This window comes from Leptinotarsa decemlineata, unplaced genomic scaffold (assembly GCF_025532065.1).
Source record: "Leptinotarsa decemlineata unplaced genomic scaffold, Ldec_3_MD MMD2_tig00000576_RagTag_RagTag, whole genome shotgun sequence".
Lineage (NCBI taxonomy): Eukaryota > Metazoa > Arthropoda > Insecta > Coleoptera > Chrysomelidae > Leptinotarsa > Leptinotarsa decemlineata.
In genome coordinates this window covers 107,404-133,090 of record NW_027412551.1, presented here as the reverse complement: position 1 = coordinate 133,090, position 25,687 = coordinate 107,404, and the positions used below count along the sequence as shown (strand labels likewise).

General features: G+C 35.7%; 1 protein-coding gene across 4 annotated transcripts in view; it reads right to left on the bottom strand.

Moving 5' to 3' along the window:
* Positions 1–4,487: 4,487 nt before the first annotated feature.
* LOC111512918 (choline/ethanolamine transporter flvcr2b) overlaps positions 4,488–25,687 on the bottom strand; it is a 37,200-nt gene continuing 16,000 nt past the window's right edge. For all 4 annotated transcript variants that reach the window (XM_074174264.1, XM_074174262.1, XM_074174263.1 and 1 more), the window contains 4 exons: positions 25,378–25,592; positions 19,362–19,465; positions 13,398–13,508; positions 4,488–4,938 (listed from right to left, as the gene is read on the bottom strand). In XM_074174264.1, the coding sequence (XP_074030365.1) occupies positions 4,614–4,938; positions 13,398–13,508; positions 19,362–19,465; positions 25,378–25,592 (755 nt within the window). In that variant the 3' untranslated portion in view covers positions 4,488–4,613. The remainder of the gene's footprint in view (positions 4,939–13,397; positions 13,509–19,361; positions 19,466–25,377; positions 25,593–25,687) is intronic.

Below are 25,687 nucleotides of genomic sequence, written 5' to 3'. Positions count from 1 at the left end.
GAAATACCTCTGTAGTTTTCGATTTTATCTTTATCGCCATTCTTGAATATCGGGCAAACTCTAGCCTCTTTGCACCTTTCAGGAAATGTTCTCGTTTTTAAACATAAATTAAAGATCTTAGTTAAAACAACAGTGAGACAACCAGAACAGTCCCTGATGAAGAAAGAAGGTATGTTATCTGGACCAGATGTCATTTTGTCCTTCATTTTCTTCAGAGCACTTACAACCTCACCTTCTTCAATTGGATAGAAATTAATACAAACGTGATTCTGGTCATTATATTTGGCAATTGTATTCCGTTCTGGAGGTTGAAAAACGCTACTAAAGAATGTTCCAAAAGCGTTGACAATATCTTGCGGATTTTCTACAGTATTATTGTTAAGATATAATTTGCCCGGTATTCTGGTTGTATTATTCTTGGAGTGAATGTATGACCAGAGTTTATTGAGGTACTTTGACAAAGAAGATTGTAAATTCTCCGTGTACTCCCTATAGGACATTTTTATTTGATATTTAATAGTACGTCTGAGTCTCACAAATTCAAGGAATTCTGCTTGTGAACCAGATTTTCTATATTTTTTTCTATGAGAAGATTTTAGTTCAATATTTTTGATGATGGACGAATTGAATCAGGGAGGATATTTATGGGCATAATTTCTATAAACTGGAACATGTTCATCAAAAATGGTGAATATTTTTTTATATAATAGTTCTACAGCCATATTAGCATCTGTTACATTGGAAAAATCCCAGTTCATCTCATACAGTGTTCTATATAGAGCTGGAAAGTTTGCTCTTCGGAAATTATACGATTTTTGTTGTAAATTACTTCTAAAATTCGGTTGTTCATTCATGATACTAGTAAAGTTTATCATCAGAGCTGGGTGATGCCCATCTTCATACACTAATGGATTATAGTCCCTGGTCACCTCACAATCCAAATTGGAAATAACTAAATCTAGTAATCTGCCTAAATTATTCCTAATTTGGTTTAATTGTTTTAAATTGGATATTTCCAGGAAGTTTTTCATTGTTGCTACTTTGGTATCGACAGAGTTATCATCAGTAAATTTGGGAATATTAAAATCACCTATCATAATAACTGAACCATCACTGAGATAGTTGAGTTGTTCCAGGTACTCGAAGAAGACTTCAAATTCAACCGAACTTAGTTTGTCAGGTATATACATCGCAACAATATGATAGATTTGGTAGCTCATGGAGCATTTCAAAATTAATAAATCAATTGAAGGAAATTCGACATCGAAATGGGAAGTATCTACTAATTCAGTTTTGAATGTACTCTTACAGGCTAATAGGACACCTCCACTATCGACTTTCGAAACCAGGTCAAGTCGACGATCTTTTCTAAAGACATCATATTCATCCGGCAACAGCTCCGAGCTCAGCACATCCCGATTCAACCAAGTTTCGCTCAAAACGACCAAATCATATTCACCCTCACTCACTGAAGCATAGAAAGAATCAACTTTACTTTTAAGACCACGTACGTTCTGGTAATAACAAAGTACGTTTTTGTAAACAAAACTGGAACTGTTGGAGCAACTTAGTTTAAAGCTTTCACTATCCTTGGATTTCCATTGACATATTTAAGTCTGAACTCCTCAGTTCCGTTTCTGTTCCTACTTTCGACTTCCTCCTTAAGTTTTTTGTAATGGGCAAGTTGTCTACGAGTGCGATCAACAGATATAGAAATTTTGTTGAATTGGCTGTTTCTCAGGGTGTATACCTTCTTGATCAAACTCCTAACTTCACTCTCGCTATTCAATATAGGTTTGATTGGTCTGTTTTTCCCGACATCAAAGCGGCCCATTCGACTCGGTTTGATGTCAACTAGGTCAATTTCTGGATCTAGAAAGTTTATGACCTTAGTAACATCAGTTTTATCTTTTTGCACTCTCACTGGTATATCATCGTTTTGATCTTGTTCAGGAAGACCGAAGATCATCACATTCTTTTTGCGTTTATTCCGTTCATTCAATTCCTCGATCATCTCTTCAAAATCACCACTGCTCTCCGCACTAGGATCTGTTGATTCACTCTTTTCTTTCAGCAGTTTAATATCATTCTGTAGGGCTAGGATAATATTTTTCAAATCTTTGATTTGATTGCCAATCTTTCTGCAGTTGATGCATGACCAATCATAGACTATATTTGGATCGCTTAATATCTGAAGTTCATTGATAGTAATATTAACACATGCATTCCGGAACTCTCTTGAGCATACTGAACATGCTATGAGAAAATTTGATTTATACGACTTACTGCAGCACGAGCAAATGAAGTTTGAAACCGGCATTTTGGTACGCCACTGCAATACTGTTTGAATGCTTCGATTTTCAGTGTATCTATATTAGTTTGTTTATCAGTTTTTTCACAGGATTTCTTAGAGCAGTTTAGTTTTTTTGCAGGGTACCTTCATTTGTAATTCCACAGTAAATGGCTTGAAACTGTCTTATTTGTAAAAACACTGACTAGAGAAAATGATAACCCGACACACTGAGGGTAAAAGGGTTCAATATTATATATATATATATATATATATATATATATATATATATATATATATATATATATATATATATATAATATATATATATATATATAATATATATATATATATATTAATATATATATATATATATATATATATATATATATATATATATAATATATATATATATATATATATATATATATATATATATATATATATATATATATAAATGGCGTCTCAAAACGCCATTCTTTTATCGCTCTTCCATTAGGACGATTGGACTTTGGTTTCGATGCCACCAGTTTCATGCCCAAAATTTACGAAAAACTGCATGGCATGAGCCAACCGATATGTCTACATCCTCAGCAACTTCTTCAATAGTAATTCCACGATTCTCTATAACAATTTTCTTCACTTTCTCAGCATTATCATCGGTTATTGATGTGCAGGGCGTCCAGGGCGAGCGTCGTTATTCAGTTCTTCCCGCTTTTCTGTGAAGAGCATGTACCACTTGTACATTTTTCTGATCCAGAGTAAAATCACCATATGCCATTGTCAATATTTCATGTGTTTTTGATCACTTTAGTCCACTTTCACACAAAATTCGATGCAAATTCTTTGATCCATTTTTCTCGATAGCGGAAAATCGCCAAACACACAAAAAGAGCTGAAACTGTGAAAATATATTTGTAATGAGTCTATCAACATAAAAAATTGAAAAAACTGCTAATCAAATACACGTAACTCGCGAAATTTGAACATTCACCTACCTTTATTACTCGTTATTTGCCAATTCGGAGTACTGTTGAAATGCATATTTGATAAAAACAGACCAAAGATATGGATTATTCAAGTTTTTCTGAGAAACTCATACTCCAAATAGCTTGAGGAGGTCACGCAGAAAAACAATACAATTATTTCGAAGAATAAATCTCAGATTTTAGCATGAAATATCTCAACAACTTCATAATCAACTTTCAATCATCAGAACAAAGTGTATTCATTAAAATAATGAGCATAGGTGAACTTGTGATCGAACACCAGATGGCGCTGGCCTCATCAGTAATGCTAGGTAGATCCACTAAACTGTTCTGAAAAGAACAAGCCTAACATCTCTTCCCACGAAAACGTCATCTATGGGATCGACAGAAAACTCAATCCTCGAATATCAAAGATAAACGTGGCTCCTCAGCTTAGCGCTACTGATGAAACAGCACTGTCTGTTGTTGGATCACAGTTTCATCTAGCTGCCTTGCAGTGAAAGCTGCAGTGAAATGCAGAGGACGAATCTCGTTTGGCTGTCGATGTTGAAGCTTGGCTTCGCAACTATCACCTTACGGAGCCTCGTCTTTGATATTCGAGGATTGGATCTTCTGTAGATCCCATAGTGGAGTGAAGGGAGATGGTGGAGGAAGATGTCATCACTTTTAGGATTGTTTTTCTTAGCACTATTCAGTGGTTTAGTCTAGCCCCACAGGTGAGACTTGGCGGGTGATTACAACGTATCTGGTGTTGGATTGAAAGTTCATTTAGCTGCCTTGCAATGGAAACTGCAGTGAAAGTTGCAGTGAAAGACAGAAGACGCATTACGTTTCGCGGTGGATGTCCAAACTTGAATTTACAAATGACGAACATTCAAATCAAGCATAAACGAGACTCTTTAAGACGGTCTGTTGCAAAGCTAGGTTTCAACAAATGCCGTACTCACACATGCACAGCAGCTTTTACTGTAGGGCAACTAGTTTCTTGGCTGTGGTTTCAACTAGTTGCATTGTAGCCGCCTCGTTTATTTTTAATATTCGTCATCTGATGATTTCAAGGCGGTGTCTATTCACATAGGCTTTTCCTTTGAGGTCAGTTGAGTCCAGCAATGCAATTGTAGTTCAACCTGGCACTACAAATGTATGAGACCCAATGCAGCTGAAATCGCGCTGTTGGATGTTGAATCACGAATGATTTGTTTTAAGGCTCTGGTTTGAACTTTTGATTATATTCTGATTACATATAATTTCCATTTTGCATATTATACATATTATGCATATTATATTGCTAATTGATTTTAAAAAGTATAATAAAACTCTTTGGTGTACAGTAGCTACAGTTTTCTTTCGATATTATTTTCTCCTTGAAGAATCTGTGTATAATTTGCATGAATGCTTTTCTGGTAAGCTTCTTGCCGCTTCAGTGTATTTGGTGTTAATATTGTTAAACCACATCCTAATATTGAAACTGCAATCATTCCAAAGAGACACCAAGATGATCCATATGAGGTTAAGACCTTTCCAAATATGATAGTAAGAATCACCGACATAGTCATTGCTGTGGCGTAAACGAGCCCCATTATTGTGCTTTCAGGAGAGGGATATGCTATTTCTGTGCCAAATTCCATTCCAGCTGGCAAATAGGCGTTCAGGAAAAACCTGAAATATAAGTCAATTCAATGAACAAAATGAATAAAATATTTCAATATATTACATTAGAGAATAATATATTAATCAGTGAGAGAGTGATGCGGACATCGCTACTGGGAATGAGGCGAACGACGTGAATCTATTAAGCGAGTAATGACCATTTTTGGTGAATGGAATACTACATTTTTTCATTTTCTTTCATTTTTCTTCGGTAATATTTCCAAAAGAGTTTCGTCTGTAGAGGATATTCTAAATGAGGGTAATACTATTCAACCTAGAAAGTGACTAATTCGATAATAATATCCATATTTGTTATTTCATTCAAATTTCGAAGCGTCCAAAAATTGAAAACTACCGTCAGTATGATTTGAACACAAAATAACTGACTTACAAGCCCTGAGTTCTACCAATTCCTCCAAGGAACTACTCACATATGTAAGTAAATTAAAGTAAATTTTACCTGTTTCATTTACTGAATTGTGTAGCATTCCTGTGGATGATATCTGATTCAATAACAAATAAATAACATCAAAAACAAGACAGGAGAAGACGTTACCGATCAAAAAATAATCGCTGACAAAAAAATAATCGCTGACATGTTCAACAGCTTTTTCGTGAATGTAGGAGGAAACCTAGCGAAAAAATCCTATTTACAAAAAATATGAAAAATATAACGAATAATTCAGTTTTTCTCACACTTACAAGTATGAATGGGACAAGGAATACTATGAATGAATTGAAGAATAATACATCTCCTGGACACGAAGGAATCAAAGCCGAAATTCTTAAGATTATTATTGACTTCATTAGCAAACGTCTAATGGACATCATAAATAAATCATTTGAATCTGGGACATTTCTCTCAGTTCTGAAGAACTCAATAGTAACTTCAATTTTCAAAAGCGGCGAAACAGATAATGTCACAAATTATAGGCCTATATTCCTTTTGTCATCGATCAGAAAATTCTCGAAAAAATTCTAAAAGCCAGATTACGTACATTTCTAACCAAATATAATCTACTGTCAACATCTCAGTTTGGGTTTAGAGATAATAAATCTACTATATATATATATATATATATATATATATATATATATATATATATATATATATATATATATATATATTAATATTTTATTTATCAGTAACTTGGCGTATTCAGTTTCCTTTCTACACCAGAACGGAAGTTCTTAAATTACAAATACAAAAAAATTCTATACCACAGTTTAGTCGAATCACACTCAAATTATGGTATAATTGGTTGGGGAGGAGTATCAAAAACTCACCTACATGCTCTTGAAGTCTCTCAAAGAGGATTTATTCGAATACTACTCAATAAACCTGCAAGATATGCAAGTAATTTGCTGTATAAAGAAACACAAATTTCAGATATAAGACAATTATTCATCGTTCAGATAGGATGTCAGCTATTCAAGAACAAAGCTGAACATGACACTCCAAACCATGCATATGCAACGAGAAAAAGGCACCACCATTGTATACCACTGATTTCCAAATCTATAGGACAGAGAAGCTATCGGTATCTAGCTCCCAAATTATTAAATTATTTACCAAACGAAATTACATATGAAACTTCTCTGATACGCTTCAAAAAACAATTAATATCATTTGTAAAGGAAAGTGCAAGAATGGATATTCATAAATTAATCGAAGGTTGAACCGCTGTCCAAATATATTGTTACATGATTATGAATAGCCTATATATATGTGTGTATGTATATATGTATACGTATAATATATATATATATATATATATATATATATATATATATATATATATATATATATATATATATATATATATATATATATATAGGGTGTTGCAGAATTCGATGGACAAACTTATACCACGTCATTCCTCTTGCAAAATTATGAAAAATGAGGTAGGACATGTGTGTCCGGAAATGAGCCGTTTCAGAAATACAGGGCGTTGAAGTTGCAAAATAAAAAGACCCTTTTCGTCGTAGCTCCCGGACTAAAAGGAATAAATTAATGAAACTCAGCAAATCGATTACGAGCTAGAATGTGCTTCCTCCAGTGGTATGTTTGCTTCAGTATCAGTAGCCAGTGGCGTTCCAGCGGGGTAATAGCTTATATTTCCCCCCTTATTTTTTACGCCACTGACTTTATATCCACAACCGTCTTTTTTTTTGAATTCCTTGATCAATTTTACGTAAAAACCAAATAAACATTCACTATGAAAAAACCAGTAGTTTTCGAGAAAAATTGAGTTGAACTGATAGGTGCATTCTCATATGGGAATATTAGTAATCGAGTAAAATAATCGAAATTCCAAAACCGAAATTATTTGAACTCTTTCATCATTCTACCATTCATTGTGTGCTTGAAAAATTATTCACTTCGGCAACATATTGCGGATTTTCTACCATTTTACCAACTTTTTTTGCAGATATGTTGTGAGCCCGCAGACCTACTGAATGGCTTTACCTCGAGATTTATTTTTTAATAAAATGTTCCATCCAAACGATTTTCAAAGACAATTACGAATAGTTGGCAAAACTTAACTCAGAATGTTTTATCGAATTATCTTCTCTCACTGGGTAAAAATCCAAGTTTTATCGATTAACCAAAATACCATTACTTGTTTCAACCTCAGCCATCTACAATGTTTCCTGGGCATATCTATTATAGTTTTGTTAGATAACTGTACCGATATTCTCGAGTTCTTCAGCCACTGGTTGAATAGTTTCAGAATACATTCACGTGGCTTATAACAATCTTTGATCCACCTAAGCAATGAGGATTACTTTATTCATTGAAAACAATAAATTTGTTAGGGGGCTGTGGAAATGAAATGAGATTCGTATGACACTTCCAAGTTAACGTAGCTGTCAGAAAGTGTTTGATTGTGTATTTCGTATAATAAAAATGAATTTTACATTCAAAGAGTTAGCGGACATGCACCTTATTTATGGAAAATCGGGACGAAATGGAAGGTTGGCACAAAGAATGTATCGTGAAAATTTTCCTGGAAGAAATAGAATTCCTAATTGGAAAACGTTCGAAAACGTGGACAGAAGACTCAGGGAAACAGGAAGTTTTTTAATTACCAGAAGGAATGCAGGTATACAGAGAACTGTAAGAAATTATATCACAGAAGAGGAGATATTGAACTATGCTGCTGAACATCCGTCTGAAAGTAGTAGATCTATAGCTAGAGTGCTGCATGTGTCTTCATCATCTGTTTGGAGGACTTTGCATGAACAGCAGTTATACCCATATCGACTGAGAAAAGTTCAGGCACTGAAACCAGAGGACTATCCAGATCGAATTGAATTTTCTCGATGGTTTTTAAGTATGTGGAGAAATAATCCGGAATGCTTAACAAGCAAGTGTTATACACTGATGAGGCAAAATTCACAAGGGAAGGTATTTTCAATTCTCGCAATAGCCATATTTGGGCCGAGGAAAATCCTTTTGCTATTCATCCTCATGGCCATCAAACAAAATTTTCATTGAATGTTTGGGCAGGAATAGTAGAAAACCGTTTAGTCGGTCCTTATCTTTTACCAGATAATTTGAATGGGGACAATTATAGCACTTTCTTGGGAGAAGTATTGCCTGAATTGTTAGATGTTCCTCTGAATATCCGGAATGGAATGTGGTTTCAGCACGACGGTGCTTCTGTTCATTTTTCGTTAGCTGCTAGAGAGTACCTAAATCGGAAATTCGGTGACAATTGGATTGGTCGAGGTGGACCCCACAAATGGCCTGTCAGATCACCAGATTTGAATCCTGTTGACTATTTTCTTTGAGGTCATATGAAGTCACTGGTTTATGAAACAGAACCAAAAAGCCAAGAAGAATTAGTCGCCCGCATTCAAGCTGCATCGATAACGATTGCCGAAAATTTAGAATCATTTGAAAAAGTGCGATTTTCTATGTTGCGCCGTTGCAGATCGTGTATAAGTGTTGACGGAAAAAATTTCGAACAATTATCCTATTGATTATTCATCAGATGTTCTCATTATTATTCAAAAGCAAATTTGAATTTTCAATGTAAATTTCAAAAAGAAATTCGTGTTTATGACTCACTGTTCTAGAATTTCAACAGTATTTGTTTCTTATCACATTATCTAAAATATGTGTAGAGAAGGTATATTTTGAACATGATATTTCTACTCAAAGATGAATTATGAGTACCGACATCCAACTGAGAGTTACGTAATTAGCTGTAAATAGACAACTTCCATTTCTTCATTTATTTAAAAAAATTCATTTACTGACTAGAGTTAGCGAAGATCTTATCAGATGGTTATTCAAATAAATTGACTTCTTCCAAATACATTTCTTTTTTTCAGGCGTATAATTAGAGTCTACTGGTAAAATTTTGTTTTTCGGCTTCATCTGTGAAAATTTGAAAACACTGTATACTTTGAGAATGTTTTTCATTTTCTTATTAATGAATATTCTTCAAGATATTCACGATTCTACAAAGAGAAGTGTGATTTCACGAATGGGAAAGACAGGATAATTGTGAACAAAAAATAATTTTCCCAAAATCCAGAATAATGGTGTTATTTTAGGATTATTGGAGCCTAACTCAGTCGAGATTCCGAATGATCGCAAATTTTATTTGGGGTCACTATTTTCAGATCACAAAGTCACTCGAAGATCTGAGAACAATGAAAACATTTCAACAATGAAATCTATTGACAAGCACGAAAATAAGCCTCAAGAGTTATGATTTGTCATTACAATATGCTGAACATAACAAAAATTGGTACGATTATAGAAAACCCACAATAATTACCATCACTTGCAAGCGCTAAATTAATGGTAAAATCATAAAAGAGTTCAAATAATTTTGGTTTTGGAATTTCGATTATTTTAATCGATTATTCCCATATAAGACTGCACGTATCAGTTCAACTCAATTTTTCTCGAAAACTACTGGTTTTTTCATAGTGAATGTTTATTTGCTTTTTACGTAAAATTGATCAAGGAATTCAAAAAAAAGACGGTTGTGGATATAAAGTCAGTGGCGTAGAAAATAAGGGGGGAAATATAAGCTATTACCCCGCTGGAACGCCACTGGCTACTGATACTGAAGCAAACATACCACTGGAGGAAGCACATTCTAGCTCGTAATCGATTTGCTGAGTTTCATTAATTTATTCCTTTCAGTCCGGGAGCTACGACGAAAAGGGTCTTTTTATTTTGCAACTTCAACGCCCTGTATTTCTGAAACGGCTCATTTCCGGACACACATGTCCTACCTCATTTTTCATCATTTTGCAAGAGGAATGACGTGGTATAAGTTTGTCCATCGAATTCTGAAACACCCTGTATATATATACATATATACATATATACCATATATATATACATATATATATATATATATATATATATATATATATATACACACACCATATATATATATATATATATATATATATATATATATATATATATATATATATATATATATATATATATATATATATATGTGTGTGTATGTGTGTGTATACCCATTATTCATTAGATATAAGATTTCTGCAGATTTCGAAATGTATGTATACTCAAGTTTACCTATACTGTTATAATGGCATCATTTTATTTAATGTATATTTACTTTTACACTCAGTTTCATATTCTATTTTTTCATGACTGTCTCTATTGTAATTCCACAAACAAGTGTGTATGATACTTCTGTGGATATCATTATGTTTATTCATTTTTATACCCAACTCTTATATTATTGTATCGATTTTATTTTATCACGAATAAAAGTCATTATTATTATTACTATTATTAATAATTCCATAATGAATGATTGGAATACCAAAAGTATTTTTTGTATATTCCATTGCTCATATAAAACTATTCGTTTCGAAATTATTTTTGATTCGTAAATTTCGAGGGGGATTTTCTTTCAGTTTGTATTTGAAAGTTACTTCTTCATATGATCTTCACAACTTTATATAAAGTCAACTTTTTTGAAATTGATCACTTCTTTACTTTTTTTAAAGATTCCCACTTTTTTGTATGAAGATGGAGAAGTAGAAAGCTAAATTCTTTCTTCCCCATAAATGAATCTCTCTTCAAAATATACTCCTTTCAATCTATGACTTCATCGGTAATTTTTCGAAAATATTTCGAAATTATCAAATTGAATAAGCATAAAGAAGCATTCTGAAAAATTATTCAAAATCTATTTGTATTTTAATTCAATTTCAAATACTTAAACGAAGTATATAAATGAAGGAGCTATTGTATGGCGTGTTGCGTTTTTGTGAAAATGTGTAGTGAAAATATCACAATGAAGTGTTTCTTGAATACTGAAATAAAGGTACTTAATCAATAGGAAGGATTTTGTCAACAACGTATTGATGTACAGCTTGAATCAACAAATGGACGTTGTTTTTGATTTTATTGAGAGCTGTGGATCACGCAGTTCTGTAGAGAAATGTCCAGCGCATGCGGCTCTGAGTCGAATAAAAGAAAGAAGGGTGGATTATGTACTGTTGACACATATTTCAACAAACTGACAGAAAAAATTAATAAAAGCACACCACTCTCCCCATCAATCAAGGTTATTGATCAGACTAAAATGAAATCATGATACTCATCAAATTTCTATCATTCAAAGTCTCCGCCTTGTCTGTCTGTACGACAGACAAAAACTGATTTTCATACGATTTGATTTTCTTCAATAGAAGGAGTGATTCCAGAAAAAGCTTTATTTATATGATGTATCGATATGATTTCGTGAATTGGTTGGAATATGATAATGCTATTCATAATAAGTCGTGGTGATATTTATAAGTTAGCCTTTCAACTTGATTTTTGACATAACCTTTGAACCTATTGTTATATACCGATATAATTCTTCAATTCACAAAAACTTTTCTGAGAGCACTTCTAAATTCTAAAAAGTGTGACACACTGTATGCGGATCATTGGATGAAGTGACAATTAGAAACCATTTGCAAATCGAGCAGTATCTCAACTCTGACATTTGTCAAAATATAGTATTCTGGATGTGATGTTGGATATTGGATATTGCAGTTAAATTATGTTCCATTCAGCAAATGAACGCCTACACGATTCACGGTTGTCACGATTTCCTCTAAAAATCAATAATTCGCGAAGTGTTATCACTACATAAACAATACAATAAAATTTTAAGTGAAGTGATTATAGGCAGAAATAACTCATCAAATTATAAACAGTGAATATATTCGACATCATTTGTCCAAGTCAGTTGTGAGACAATACAAGGAATTTTTCAAGTCTTCTTGCTGTCTTATTGTCACACTATGTTACCGGAATATTAGGTAATAAGGTAGGTAGGTATAAGAGTTTTGGTAGCCTCGCGGCAGGCCCTGTATCTAGTGTCATATGACTCTATACCCATGACGAAGACACCATTTCAGTAGGCCATGATTAATTTCATCGTTTCCAATTTGAGCCCATTTGACCTGAGGGAGGTGTAAGTCAAGTTCTTGAATGAGCCAAGGTCTTCAATATTCTTGCAAGAAACTCCTGATCCGGCGTATCTTCATGAAGTCACAGAAGCAAATTGAGCCAAGTTTATTGGCCGCATAGAGAAATGTGCCAACATCAAACTCTTCATCGTCAAGGACCATGCAGAGGGGAAGATTCATACTCCTGTTGACTTCACAAGCTTCATTCAAGACTATTTAGTTTTATAGACACTTCACTTCGAACTAGGCCTCCCAGCTGTCGAGGAATGAATTACCATGAAACGGACAATTCAAAGTGTCAACTCTGATAGAAGTGGAGGTAAAAGGGTTCTGGTAGCTTTAGGGGTTGGATGGACTCTATACCAATCACTCGTCTACAATAGACCAAGGTGATGAAGACACCATCCAAGTGGGCCATGATGAATTCCTCCGTTTCCGATTTCAGCCCAATTGAAGTGAGGAAAATGAATGTCAAGTTCTTGGATAAACCAAGGTCTCCAATACTTTTGTAGAAAACTCAGTATCTGGTGTATCTTCATGAAGTCACAGAAACAAATGGAGCCAAGTTCATTGGCCGCATGAAGAGCTGCCTTGAAGAGAAATGCGCCAACCTCAGCTTCTTCATCGTCGGGGTAGAAGATCCATACTCTTGTAGATATCACAGACTACATTTAAAACCATTTTGTTTCATACACTCTACTCCAAACTTAGCCTTCCAATTCTTGAATAATGTATAACCACGAAACGGACAATTTAGGATACAAACTCCTACAAAGATGCATCATTATACATGTTTTCACGTCTAGTCGGTACAAAGGCACCACGACAATTTTCCGTTGGCGCATCTCAGCAAGGTAGATCACTTCGACAGTTGCTTCATCGACTTTTGATGTCTGCTGCAGTAGCATATAAATCTGCAGACCATGGCTAACATCGGACAAATTGATTATAGATTACTTCATCATCGAAGGTCAAAATAATTCTTCACTTACCCAAATACGGCTATTGCTAAATATGTCAACATCTTGTTTCGGATTGTTAGAGCGTACCATATTGCTCCCAAGCTAATGGCACATGACAGAAATATGATAATGGATGTCTCCCTGAAAAATAATTGGGATAATAGATAATGTTCCATTATGATTGATGAAAGGTATGAATAGGTATTTGATTATGTCTAAAAAAGTATTTTATGGAGATTACATAAGACTATTCGAATTCAAATCTTCAAATCAGATCTCGATGCAAAGTCGAAGTGAAGACCCGGGTAAAAATTGGGTGGATTGGATTTACCAAAGTTGAACAATATAAAGTAATATTATGTTTGAAATCCAATTTTGTGTGTTCCATTATGATTGATGAAAGGTATGAATAGGTATTTGATTATGTCTAAAAAAGTATTTTATGGAGATTACATAAGACTATTCGAATTCAAATCTTCAAATCAGATCTCGATGCAAAGTCGAAGTGAAGACCCGGGTAAAAATTGGGTGGATTGGATTTACCAAAGTTGAACAATATAAAGTAATATTATGTTTGAAATCCAATTTTGTGTGTCGGACATATGGGAAAACCTTAAAAATTTCTGTTTTATGGGGACAGAATATGTTTATGAAGCTTTCATACAGAGTGGCGTACTAAGTGAGCCATCATCAATTTACATTTTTATATGCCAGTTTCTGATCGACAATTCCAATTTGATATTGATTACTATGTAATGGTTTCCTGTGTTCTTGAAAGTTTCACGAATTTGATCATCATCAGAATAATATCAGAGCATATAATGTTTATACAGGGCACATAGTGTTTTGTGACCTTACAAAAGCGTTTGATTGCGTTGATTGGAGATCAGTCATCATTTTCAAAGTCATGCGTGCAATACCCTGCAAGAAGACAATAGACATGATAGATGCTATACTTTCCAATAGAAAATGCCAAGTACTCCTGTGTAATAACATGATTGCTCAGAAGAAGCTTAACAACGGGTTACCATGGGGATCATGAACTCTACCGTTCAACTTATACCGGGTGTCCCAGAGCTTTTAGGCCAGCAGATATCTCAGTCACCTGCAGAAAAAAATTGAAAAAAAAATATGTATATCATAGAAGACCACCAGCACTTTCATGTAGCAGAGCAAAATCCACCCCCTCGCGAGCAACCCCTGCGAAACCACCCCTAACTTTTGTTTTTCAAATGGCAACCCCATGTTGTTTGTCGTTCAACTGGCAGCTCTTGTTATTTCTCAACCAACGATATATCATAATTGTTCGAGAAAATTGAATACGTTAGTGGGTACTATTAACTGGACTGATCGAATTGTTCTGCATTGTAGACACCAGAAAAAGTGGACGCTACGCAGAAAAAGAGGCGATAAAATGTTAGAACTTTTTGTGCTTCCTTTCATTCCTCTGATATCTGGATGACACATTGCCATCAGTCGTGATATTGTTGTTGAATATCAAAATGCCTTTTACCTTCACTCCCAACGAATACGTTGATATGCTTTTAATTTTTGGTGAATGCCGAAAGAATAAACGTGCTGCGGAGAGGCTGTATGGGCAGCGCTTTCCTGATCGTCGACAATCAGGTCGTAATACGTTTTCGTATGTAGAAAATACCATGCGAACGGGATCATTTCCAGGAAAAACAGATCAAGTACATCCTACGCCCGTGCGAACTGAGGAAAATTGCATAAATGTGTTGGCCTACGCCGAAGCACATCCTCATATTTCGGTTCGTGCATTGGCGGTAGAGATTGGGATCAGTAAGTCATCTGTGCAAAGAATTTTCAAACAGTACAAGTATCATCCCTTCAAAATTCATTTACACCAAGGACTCAGACCTACCGATTTCGAAAGACGAACGGCATTCATTGCTCACATTCAAGTTTTAGTCCATGACAATCCAAACATCCTCAATCAAATCTTGTGGAGTGACGAATCCCGCTTCCATAATAATGGTACTGTTAATCGACATAACATGCACTATTGGTCACAGGACAACCCTCACTGGATTAGAGAAACCAATTTCCAAACAATGTGGGGTGTGAACGTGTGGTGTGGTTTACATAATGGACGACTCATCGGGCCCCATTTTTTCCAAGACACTTTGACGGGCCACCGATATTTACATTTCTTGGAAAATTGTTTACCTGCCCTCCTGGAAGATATTCCACTTGAAGAACGACAACAAATGTGGTGGCAACAAGATGGTGCTCCTGCACATAACCATAATGTAGTTACTACATTCCTCAATGATACTTTTCGAGACCGTTGGATTGGAAATAGTGGACCTGTGCGATGGCCTGCACGTTCTCCAGATCTCACGCCACTGGACTTTTTCCTGTGGGGATATCTGAAACGAGTTGCCTTCGCAACACAACCAATGAATATTGACGATTTAACCCAAAAAATTTTAGAGGCTTGTCATACCGTTACTCCGGAAATGATTAGGGCTTCCTGTACTCGCGCGCTGATTCGGCGACTTGAAGCATGTGTGGCAAGTGCTGGCCAACATTTTGAACATTTTCTGTAGTATCATGTATCAAAATACAGATGACCTTTAACATTAATATTTCAATTATGTTTTTATTTTCTATGATTCTGCATGTCATTCTACCTACCATGATACATCATTGACCGAGAAATGAAAAAGACTGTAAGTTGAACCAAAACAAACATGGGCGTGCCATTTGAAAAACAAAAGTTAGGGGTGGTTTCTTGGGGGTTGTTTACCAGGGGGTGGATTTTGCTATGCTGCATGAAAGTGCTTGTGTTCTCCTATGATACATATTTTTGTTTTGATTTTTGTTCTGCAGGTAACTGAGATATCTGCTGGCCTAAAAGCTCTGGGACACCCGGTATATTACTGACATGCCTGAAAGAGTTCGAGAAAGTTCGGATACGCTGACGACTGGACCCTAGCTGCTACACACAAAGATATTGAAGTCACCGAGGATATCCTAACAAACGACCTACTGGCTATCGGGCAATACTTTAGCAAGTGGAGACGAAAACCAACTGCTGCTAAGACACAGGTCTCTAGTTTCCACCTGAACTACAAGTTAGCCAATAGAGAACTGCAAATCTACTTTGAAGGCATGCTACTTAAACACAATAATCAACCTAAATACCTAGGGGTTATATTAGACAGAACGTTTAGTTTTAAAGAACATCTGTCGAAAACAGCAGCGGTGTGGCTTGATAGCGCTCACGATGGCCTAGTTGTCCAGATGTCCATCTCAACCACACAATGCGACTTATTACAGGTGCGATCAAACCAACACCTACTTTCTGGCTCCCCATATGGATATCTATGAATGTAGAGGAATACGAGATACGACTCAAACGGTGGATTGAGTCGTATCTCAATGGTCGCAGTCAGATTGTAAAAATGACTGAATGTTCAAACAGTATTGAAATGAATACTGATTCACCACAGGAATCGGTTCTCGGTCCTATATTGTTCCTGTTGTATATTAACTATTTGATGAACATAAGTGTATTTGGAACATTCACTCTTTTTGCTGAGGACACCACTATATTGTGGCATAGTAAAGGTTTCTATTTAATCAATGAGACAAGAGCTCATGATATACAGAAAATCAAGTCATGGTGTGATTCCAATCTACTCTTCCTTGATATTATATATTATAACTTTTGAATGAATGTTCACTTCATGATTCATCTGTAACGAGCGGAGCGGTATCATTGAGAACAGAGAGATCAGGAAGTTGAAAAGCAAAATCACGCTCAGGTAGAGTCTCATTTGAGGTAAGGGTGTTAAGATGTATAACCATCTGCCGAGTTACACTGAAGAGACAAATTTTGTTACCAATCAATACAGAAAAATAATTAAATGAATTTTGAGTAGGAGACCCCTTTATAGTTTGACAGAGTTCTATACGGATCATTTTTAACCTAGCATGTTTTATGTGTATGTATGTTTCAACCTTTGTTCTTGGTTTTTATTCAGTGTTTTCTATACTTTAGTTTACATTATATTTCATCTATATTTTCATATTTATAGGACATTTATGTATTTTTCATACTCATTGTCAACAATTTTTTTTCTTTGATAAACACTCTATGTGCTATCCTGATTCATAATCATCATTATACAATTTTTTTGTAATTACTCATCATCCATTTTCATCGAGTAAATATGATATCACAACTTTCCGATATTTCTGTTCATTACGTGGTACAGCTCATAGAGGTTTGAAAAAAATTCGAAGTTCAACCTCTCATCCCATGTTTTTTCTCTTGAGATTATTAATGAAGAAAATAGGCTATGATCTCTCGCTCTAGTTGAACATTAAAAATATAAAAGCACACGTTAATAATCTTGAAACAAAATACGAATCATTTAAGAAAAATGAGCTGGAGTTAACCAAATCCTGTATGTGGTTTATCTTTCCTCAAACGAAGTTTATGAAGGTCAAATGTAGAATATTATTACAGAGAAATTAACGAAAATTTATCGTTGATAAAAATTCATATTATAACTGATTAATACAGTTTATTGTATGATTTTTACTATGAAGGGTTTTACAAAAACCACAACACGTGTTTTGCTATACAATAGCTTTCTCAAGCAGTTTTAATTTATGCTTGAGAAACACGTGTCGCGGTTTTTGTGAAACCTGTTATAGTGAAAATCATACATAACACTGTATTAATTACTTTTTTTTTAAATTTATCATTTCATCTTCGGAATGTTGAGTTGATGTGTTTTCCAAGTTGATGTTCATTAACTTACATAAAATATTGATATTTATATCGCATTTTGACTACTTCGTAAGCAGCTTTCCAGTGCCCAACTCCTCCAGAACTAGGGCAGTGGCATTATCTCCATCTATCCAGCAATTGCTGTTGCTTCGAATTATTCACGGTATATGACCCAAGATCAGAAGCTTCAATGCTCTTCCTTGCAATATCTTCACTGCTGCTGGTGGGAGTTTTATCATCAAAACGGATATGATATATTTGAAGAGGGCAGGTTGGGTGGTCATTCGAGAATTTTCACATTCTTAATCAATTGGTTTGTGTGCTTTGTCTCACTCCTTTCATGACCCCTCTGTTGATCTTGCTAACTGATCTTGACTTCTCTAACCTTATCAGTGAAATATTCTTCACTAACTTTTGTAATTTCACCGCGTACTCTGTACATTTCATTTTGCTGTTATTCTGCTTCATTTTTTGTGGATAATTTGTTGATCCACACTATATAGGTCTTTCAGTTCACGCAGCTGCTTCTTCAGGAATTGTAGCATTTTCAATTATTCCTTGTGCTGTTTTTTTTTCTCAACCATTTATCGTGGTTTCATTTGATTCAGCAGAATATTTTCCTTTTCTACCTTCTTGTTCCTCTTATTGTTCATGCAAAATTTTTATGTTACTTCTTTTTTCTTTTTTGCTCGCACCTCTACCTTTTCATTTCTCATTATTTTTTCTGTTTTTGTTTTTGTCTGGATGAGTCAGGAACTCTGGAGTGAATGCATGGATCAATAAATGAATCCAACGCCGAATGTTTTTTAGAAATTGATGAATGGATTTACTCGCCATTTTTAGATTCTACTGCACCCAGTTATGAAAGCGTAAAAATATACAGGTTGTTTTTGAATAATATGTTGAAATTCTAGTGGTTGATATTATGGATGAAATAATTCATTCATGATATGGAAGGGAGTTTAATTTTCGAACTCGACACACATCTTTACAATTTACAAATCCTGTTGAGTATTCGTATCGTATATTGAATCACTTTCCATTTCACAAACGTATCACTAATATTTCACGAAGATCTTATTTTCATTCAGCACAATCGAAAGTACAAATCATTTCAAGGTTATTCATAGTTAATTACATCTATAGAATTGATATCGAATATAATATAGAGAAAGGTTACTCAATGAAAGTATCATAAAATGAAAATGATTGTATAGAAAACTCACTTGAATTTATGCGTTTTGTCAAGGATGTATCCAGTTATCAGTGATCCTCCAATACCAGATATTATCATAATCAACCCCATTTTTCCAACGTCTTCCTGGGTGCCCTGTGATATTCAAAATAAAAATTCTATTTACATAGGAATTTAGGCTTTCACGGCCAACGTCAATATTTTGGTTGGCTTCCTGAATTTGTTGTGATCTTCTTTGTTTATAATCTCCAAACGTTCCGACTACAACTGCGGCAGTGGTCGAAGTACTCTTCTGAGTTTCAGTTGACACGTCAAAAAGAGTATTTCGACCACGCCACTGAAGATGACTGCCGCAGTTGGAGTCGAAACGTTTGGGGATTATAACCAAAGAAGACCACGGCAAAACTCGGAAACCAACCAAAACAAAAGTTCTATTCTGTTTCACATCTTGAAAAATAGGTTCATATTTCAAAATGTAGGTACGAATGTATTTTTGTACGAATTCGGTGACCTATTATAGAGCCGATAAGCGTAATATGTAAAAAATAAAAGTTTTACAAATGACCGGTTACGAAGATGAAACCCGAACGAAACAGAAAGTAGCTCGCCTATTTTATGAAAAATTTCCTAATTTACCGCCCATATCTCAAGGAACAATAAGTAAAATAGAGATGCAGTTTGACGAGCTTGGTCATGTGGGGCAGATACAAAAAGCAGCTGCCAATGCAATGAGTGATGAACTCAAATTAGATGTGATGCTTGAGTTTGAGAAAAACCCACATACATCGAGTAGACAGGCATCCACTACATTCAATGTTAGCCATACATCAATAGTAAACATATAAAAAGAAAATAAAATGCATTCCTATAAAATGATAACTACTCAGGAGCTCATGAAAGACGATTTTGATAGAAGAACTTATTTTTGCGAGCAAATGATGGAGGACATGTTGGATAACAATATATTTCAATTAAGACATTTTCTGATGAGTGTACTTTGTCTCCTAACTATCATGCTGATCAGCAGAATTGCCGCTACTGGTCAACGGAAAAGCCCCACTAGATGAGAGAAGAACACACGCAATAACCTCAAAAGGTTAATGTTGCGGCAGGGAGTGTAGTAAATCATAACACTGGTCCGTTTTTCATTGAAGGCAACTTGAATGGCGATAATTATTTGGATCCAGGAAACCCTCAAGTTCCAGTGAATACAGTATGGTTTCAACAGGATGGAGCACCACCCCATTACCAAGTTGATATCCGGCAATGTCTCGATACAAAATTTCCCAATGGGTGGATAGGGGGGCGAGGATTGATTAAATGGCCAGCGCGATCACCTGATCTTTCATCATTAGTTTTCTTTTGATGTGGATATGTGAAGAGCAATGTGTACAAAACGAGACCTTCAGATTTGAATGACTGCGCCTGCGATTAGGTCAGTCACTGCTGATATATTAAATAATGTTGAAAAAGTTTTATTACATTTCATTTTTTTTTCATCTTGATTGTTGCAATTAACTCAAAAGCGATAACATCTTTGAATAGAGAATGAAGAGACTTTCCAAAGATATATCACAAACCTACATTCTCATTAAAAAAATTGGGGGTTGTACGTTGTACCTCGCATTCGAAGGGGGTTGAAGATATAGGTGGCATATTTACGTTGAGGAATGTCAAATTATAATTTACATTTGACATGTTCCAGGATTTGTTTTAAATTTGTACAGTAACCGAAGTAATGAATTGATTCCATATGGCTTTTACACACTATATGTTGAGTAAAATGTTGTCTCTTAGACACTCCTAATATGAATCGCACACGAAAGTTCTGTAGTTTTTGCAGTATGAATTCATAAAAATGTAGTAAATTTGATCCACACATTACGACGGCATGATTTGCATGCAAGAAACAAGCGTATCGCAAAGCATTTTCCTGATTCTGACATTCAGAACAGATCAGTTCGAATAGACAACCTCAGTTAGTCATCTGAATGAAGACCAAAGTTTTTTACTTCATACTTCGGACTTCCATTGTCTAGTATGATATAGATTGATTTTGAAATCCCTGAAAGAATCTGTAAAACATTAAAAAGATTAGCTGAAAAATAACAATTATATCAAGCAAAACAACTGAAATTACGATGAAATAAAATATAAACAATAATTAAAAAATAAAAATAAAAGAATGAAAAATTGAACTATTAACACGAGATGAAAATTAAAAAATCATTAACAAGAAATGAAAAATAAAAATTAAAAGATTTCAACCAAGGTACTACACGACGTTTCGATTGTTAGTATCCACAATCGTCATCGGGTGACAACTGTCATATAAGACATTGGAAGTCCGAACTAATGAAATGCACCATTCTCCAAAAGGTTTATTGTCGTTGAAAAGTTGTATGTTGGAACGCAACTCAAAAAAATTAAGGTCTTGTGATAATGTATGGAAGTTTGATGAATTATTCAAAAATATGGATAATTGAAAGAAACATATATTTCAGGAGAGATTAGGACAAACTGAATAGGGAAAAGTAATTTCATAGAAAGTGGTTATTTCGGGTGACCTTTTTCTTCAGTATTATTTAATGTTTTTTTTTGTTTGTATCTGAAGATAACTTTCATGCATGATCTACACGTGAATATTTCATTTTGAACTCAATTACATCCATGGATAGTGTTATTAATTTTCAGTAACGGGTTAGTCCAGTCATAATTTGAACTTGATTTTTTTTCCTTCCTTCGAAAGTTCTACACATTTTTTGTATAAATATGGAGGAATAGAAAGCCAAAAAGGCTTTTTCTCAAAAACGAATCTATCCTAAAAAAATATGTCAATCTCTCGAAGGTCGCTGAAGCATTACAAATCCCGAATAGCATAACCGTGAACTGCTACAATCCTGAGCCGATGGTGGAAGCAATCTTCTCTCGATCTTCTGGGGCCAATTCAACTTGCCAATATCCACTCTTCAAATCCAAAGTCGAGAAAATTGTAGAGCCGGCTAGCGTGTCTAGGGTGTCGTCGATTCTTGGAAAAGGGTAGCTGTCTTTCTTCGTCACGTGATTTAGTTGGCGATAATTCACGCAGAACCTTGTCGAGCCGTCCTTCTTCTTGCGAAAGATCTTCTGCGGAAGATCAGGGGCTGTCAGAAGGTTCGATGACTCCTTCTTCTCCCATATCCCTGACTATCTTGTCTGCCTCTTCTCTCTTGGCAAGAGGGAGTCTTCTAGCTGATTGCCGGATTGGTCAGGCATTCCCAGTGTCGATTCTGTGCTGAACCACATTCGTTCTGCCGCCTTCTCCTTCTCCAATATCGAAGATTTCCTGGTACTTCTTGACTAACTTCCTCAATTTTGATCGGTGAGTTGGTGGTATGTCTTTGGAGGAAATGTTAATTAACTTCTCCAACTCTTTAGGCAAATTGTTGGATTGGCTTACCGAACTGCGTACACTCCGTATCACAGAGGAAACGGACGAACAGTGCCCCAGCATTGTTCTTTTCTTCAAGGTCACGGGATAGTAGTTGACATTCATGACCCTGACCGGCACAACTTTATCAACACGCAACAGGGTCTTTCCCAGTGCGATTCCTCATCCAATTTTCTCATCGTGTATCTTGGGCTCGAACATTACCACCTTGCCGCTACTCGCACTTCCGTCCAAGCGAGCCTCCAGGATGATTTCAGCCCTTTCAGGTGTGCACACGTCTTCAGCCAACAGGACCCTGATCGTCTCTTTGCTTTTTCCATGAAGCACCAGCTCTTCTCCGCCGACACGTAGGACGCCGTCTTCGAAATTCAGCTCGAACCCTCTGGAATTCATCATGTTGCTGTGCGTAGCTTCCAGCTTGACGGTTCAATTCTTGCCGGTGTTTTGGCAAAAGTTGGCCCAAGAATGGTTCTCGTTGCACCTGTATCTAGCAGCATGGTGCAAGGCTCGTTGTTGATGAGGCCGTCTAAGAAAACACCTTTGTCTTGTCGTTGGAGAACGGCAACATATGCGTTTTTTACGGGGGCTTGTTGGGTACAGGCCGACTATTGGCCCTTCTCATCGACCTTCTCTAGTTTTCCTGATTTGGTGCCGATTCTTTGAAAGCTGGACATTTGCTACGCACATGTCCAATTTTCCTACAGTTCCATCATTTCATTTGTTTTCTCTCAGGCAACATTTCTTTCATTACTTTTCTGATGGTGGCCTCAATATCCGCAGGCACTTGTCCATCTCCCTCGATAACTCGAACTTTGCTCTGACTCTTGCAGGATTGTTTTGCAGCCTCAAACTCCAGAGCGCTTCCCAGTACATCCACGAGATGTTTGGGATGAGCTAACGTCAAAACCTGCTTCGTTTCTTGGTCGTGAAGTCCATCCAAGGATGCCTGAACTGCTAACCGCTCCATTACATTTTCGGGTGTCGCAGGATATACCAGACGGATCAATCGAGCTATGTCGGCTTCGAACTCCTGTAGGGATTCTCCTGATTTCTGGCAGCGGTTCTTCATCTGTGAATAGTAAACGTGCTCTAGGTGGGCCTGTCCATACCGCAGCTCAAGATGCTTTACAATTTGGTCATAGTCTTCCTGTTCCTGAGCCGTGAGGGTTTGCAGAATATTCGTTGCTTCTCTAAGCAACGACAATGTTAATGCTACCACCTTTTCTCCTACATTCCATCCATTGGCTCTGACCGCAGCTTCAAATTGTCGGCGATAATTTGCCCAAGATGTTTTTTCGTCGAACTGGGGCGGCTTCAAGGAGAGCTTATCTGGTCCAGGACTGACTTTAACATCTTTCAGTTCCGGAATTGAGTTATTGGTAATCGTTTCTGTGGGGTGGGCAGAACTAACGATTTGGTTTTACTTGTTAATTGTTTCCTTCATCTTGCTGATTTCTGTCTCAAATACGTCTTTGATTTCGTCGCCTAATTTTTCTTTCATTCTCTTCATTTCTGCCTCGATTTTATCTTTGATCTCACCTCTGATTTTGTATATCTCTGTCTTGATGGTACCTATTCTTTCTTCTAGTAGACTCGCCACACCACAAAGTTCTTTCTTTAAGCCTTCTGCATTTTCTAGAAGCTTCTCCTCCAAGCTATTCGAATTCTCTACAAATTCATCTTCCAAATATTTCGAATTTTCCAAAAGCTCCGCCTCCAGGCACTTCGAATATTCCAGAAGCTTCTCCTCCAGACTCACCGAATTTTGTTGAAGTCATTATTGAACTCAAATCAGCCCCAAAAACTTCGAATAAATATGTTTCGAAATCTTCTCCTGATTCAATCAAGTTATCCCATAGTCTCTTTTGGAGTACTGATTTATTTTCGGAAAAATCTAGCTCTCTCTCCTCCAATTCTTGCTTCAATTCGGCGACTTTCAAGTCCACTAGGCACACTTTCCTCGAACACATTTTGTCTCTTATTGTCTATTTTCCACAAAATTGAATATGTCCACTTATTTTAATCGGGTCCGAAACACTTTATTTTCACAAGTCTATTTTTCGCGAAAAAAGGTTTATTTTTCCGTAGTCCGGTACTGTCCACTTCGCGAAACACAATGAATCGCCAGTCTCTATGAGAACAAATAAGTCTTATAGTCAATTTCAACGTAATACAAAGAGTGTCCACCAAGCGCTCACAAATTTATTTTAAAAATCCACTTCTGATCACCAATTGTAACGAATTAATGAATTAAGTGTCTTTCACAAATTTATTTCTAACAATATTTCACTATCACAACTAATTTATATTCAACACTCAACACTGAATACAGACTGCCGCTATCGACTAGAAGCGGCCTTTTCATATCGGCAAAGATCGCTCCAGATCTCTCTGGGGGTTTCGACACTCATCTATACCTTTCGCGGTGGTTCGCAATGAGTCATGTGTTTGCTGGCTGAGATATTGGTCAGGGCCGGCTTCAGATTCGTTACAATATTGAACTTATTATTTCCTTTGGAGATTATATTTTGGAAAGCCAAAAAGGTTTCAATCCAAACTGGATAATAATATATAAGTGTAACTATTCTTAAAATATAATGAATAATGAAAGACTTACCGGGAAGTAATTCAATACAATTTGATTCAGGAGTGTTCCAATGACTGAATATACGCCGTAATTACATCCGAATGCTACCAGGTGTAAAAGGAAGAATTTGTTTTTTATCAGAATTTTAATTGATTTCACGAATATAGAAAAAGTTATGTGCTTTTTATTGATTCTTTCTTCGAACATGGCTATACTTGGTGGATGAACAGGTTCTTTAGGAAAATCTGAAAGAATAATAAACAGGAACTTGAATAATATATATGAAAAATGTGATTCAGAAATACATGAGAAAATTTTAATGTTGTGTTGGAAATCAAAT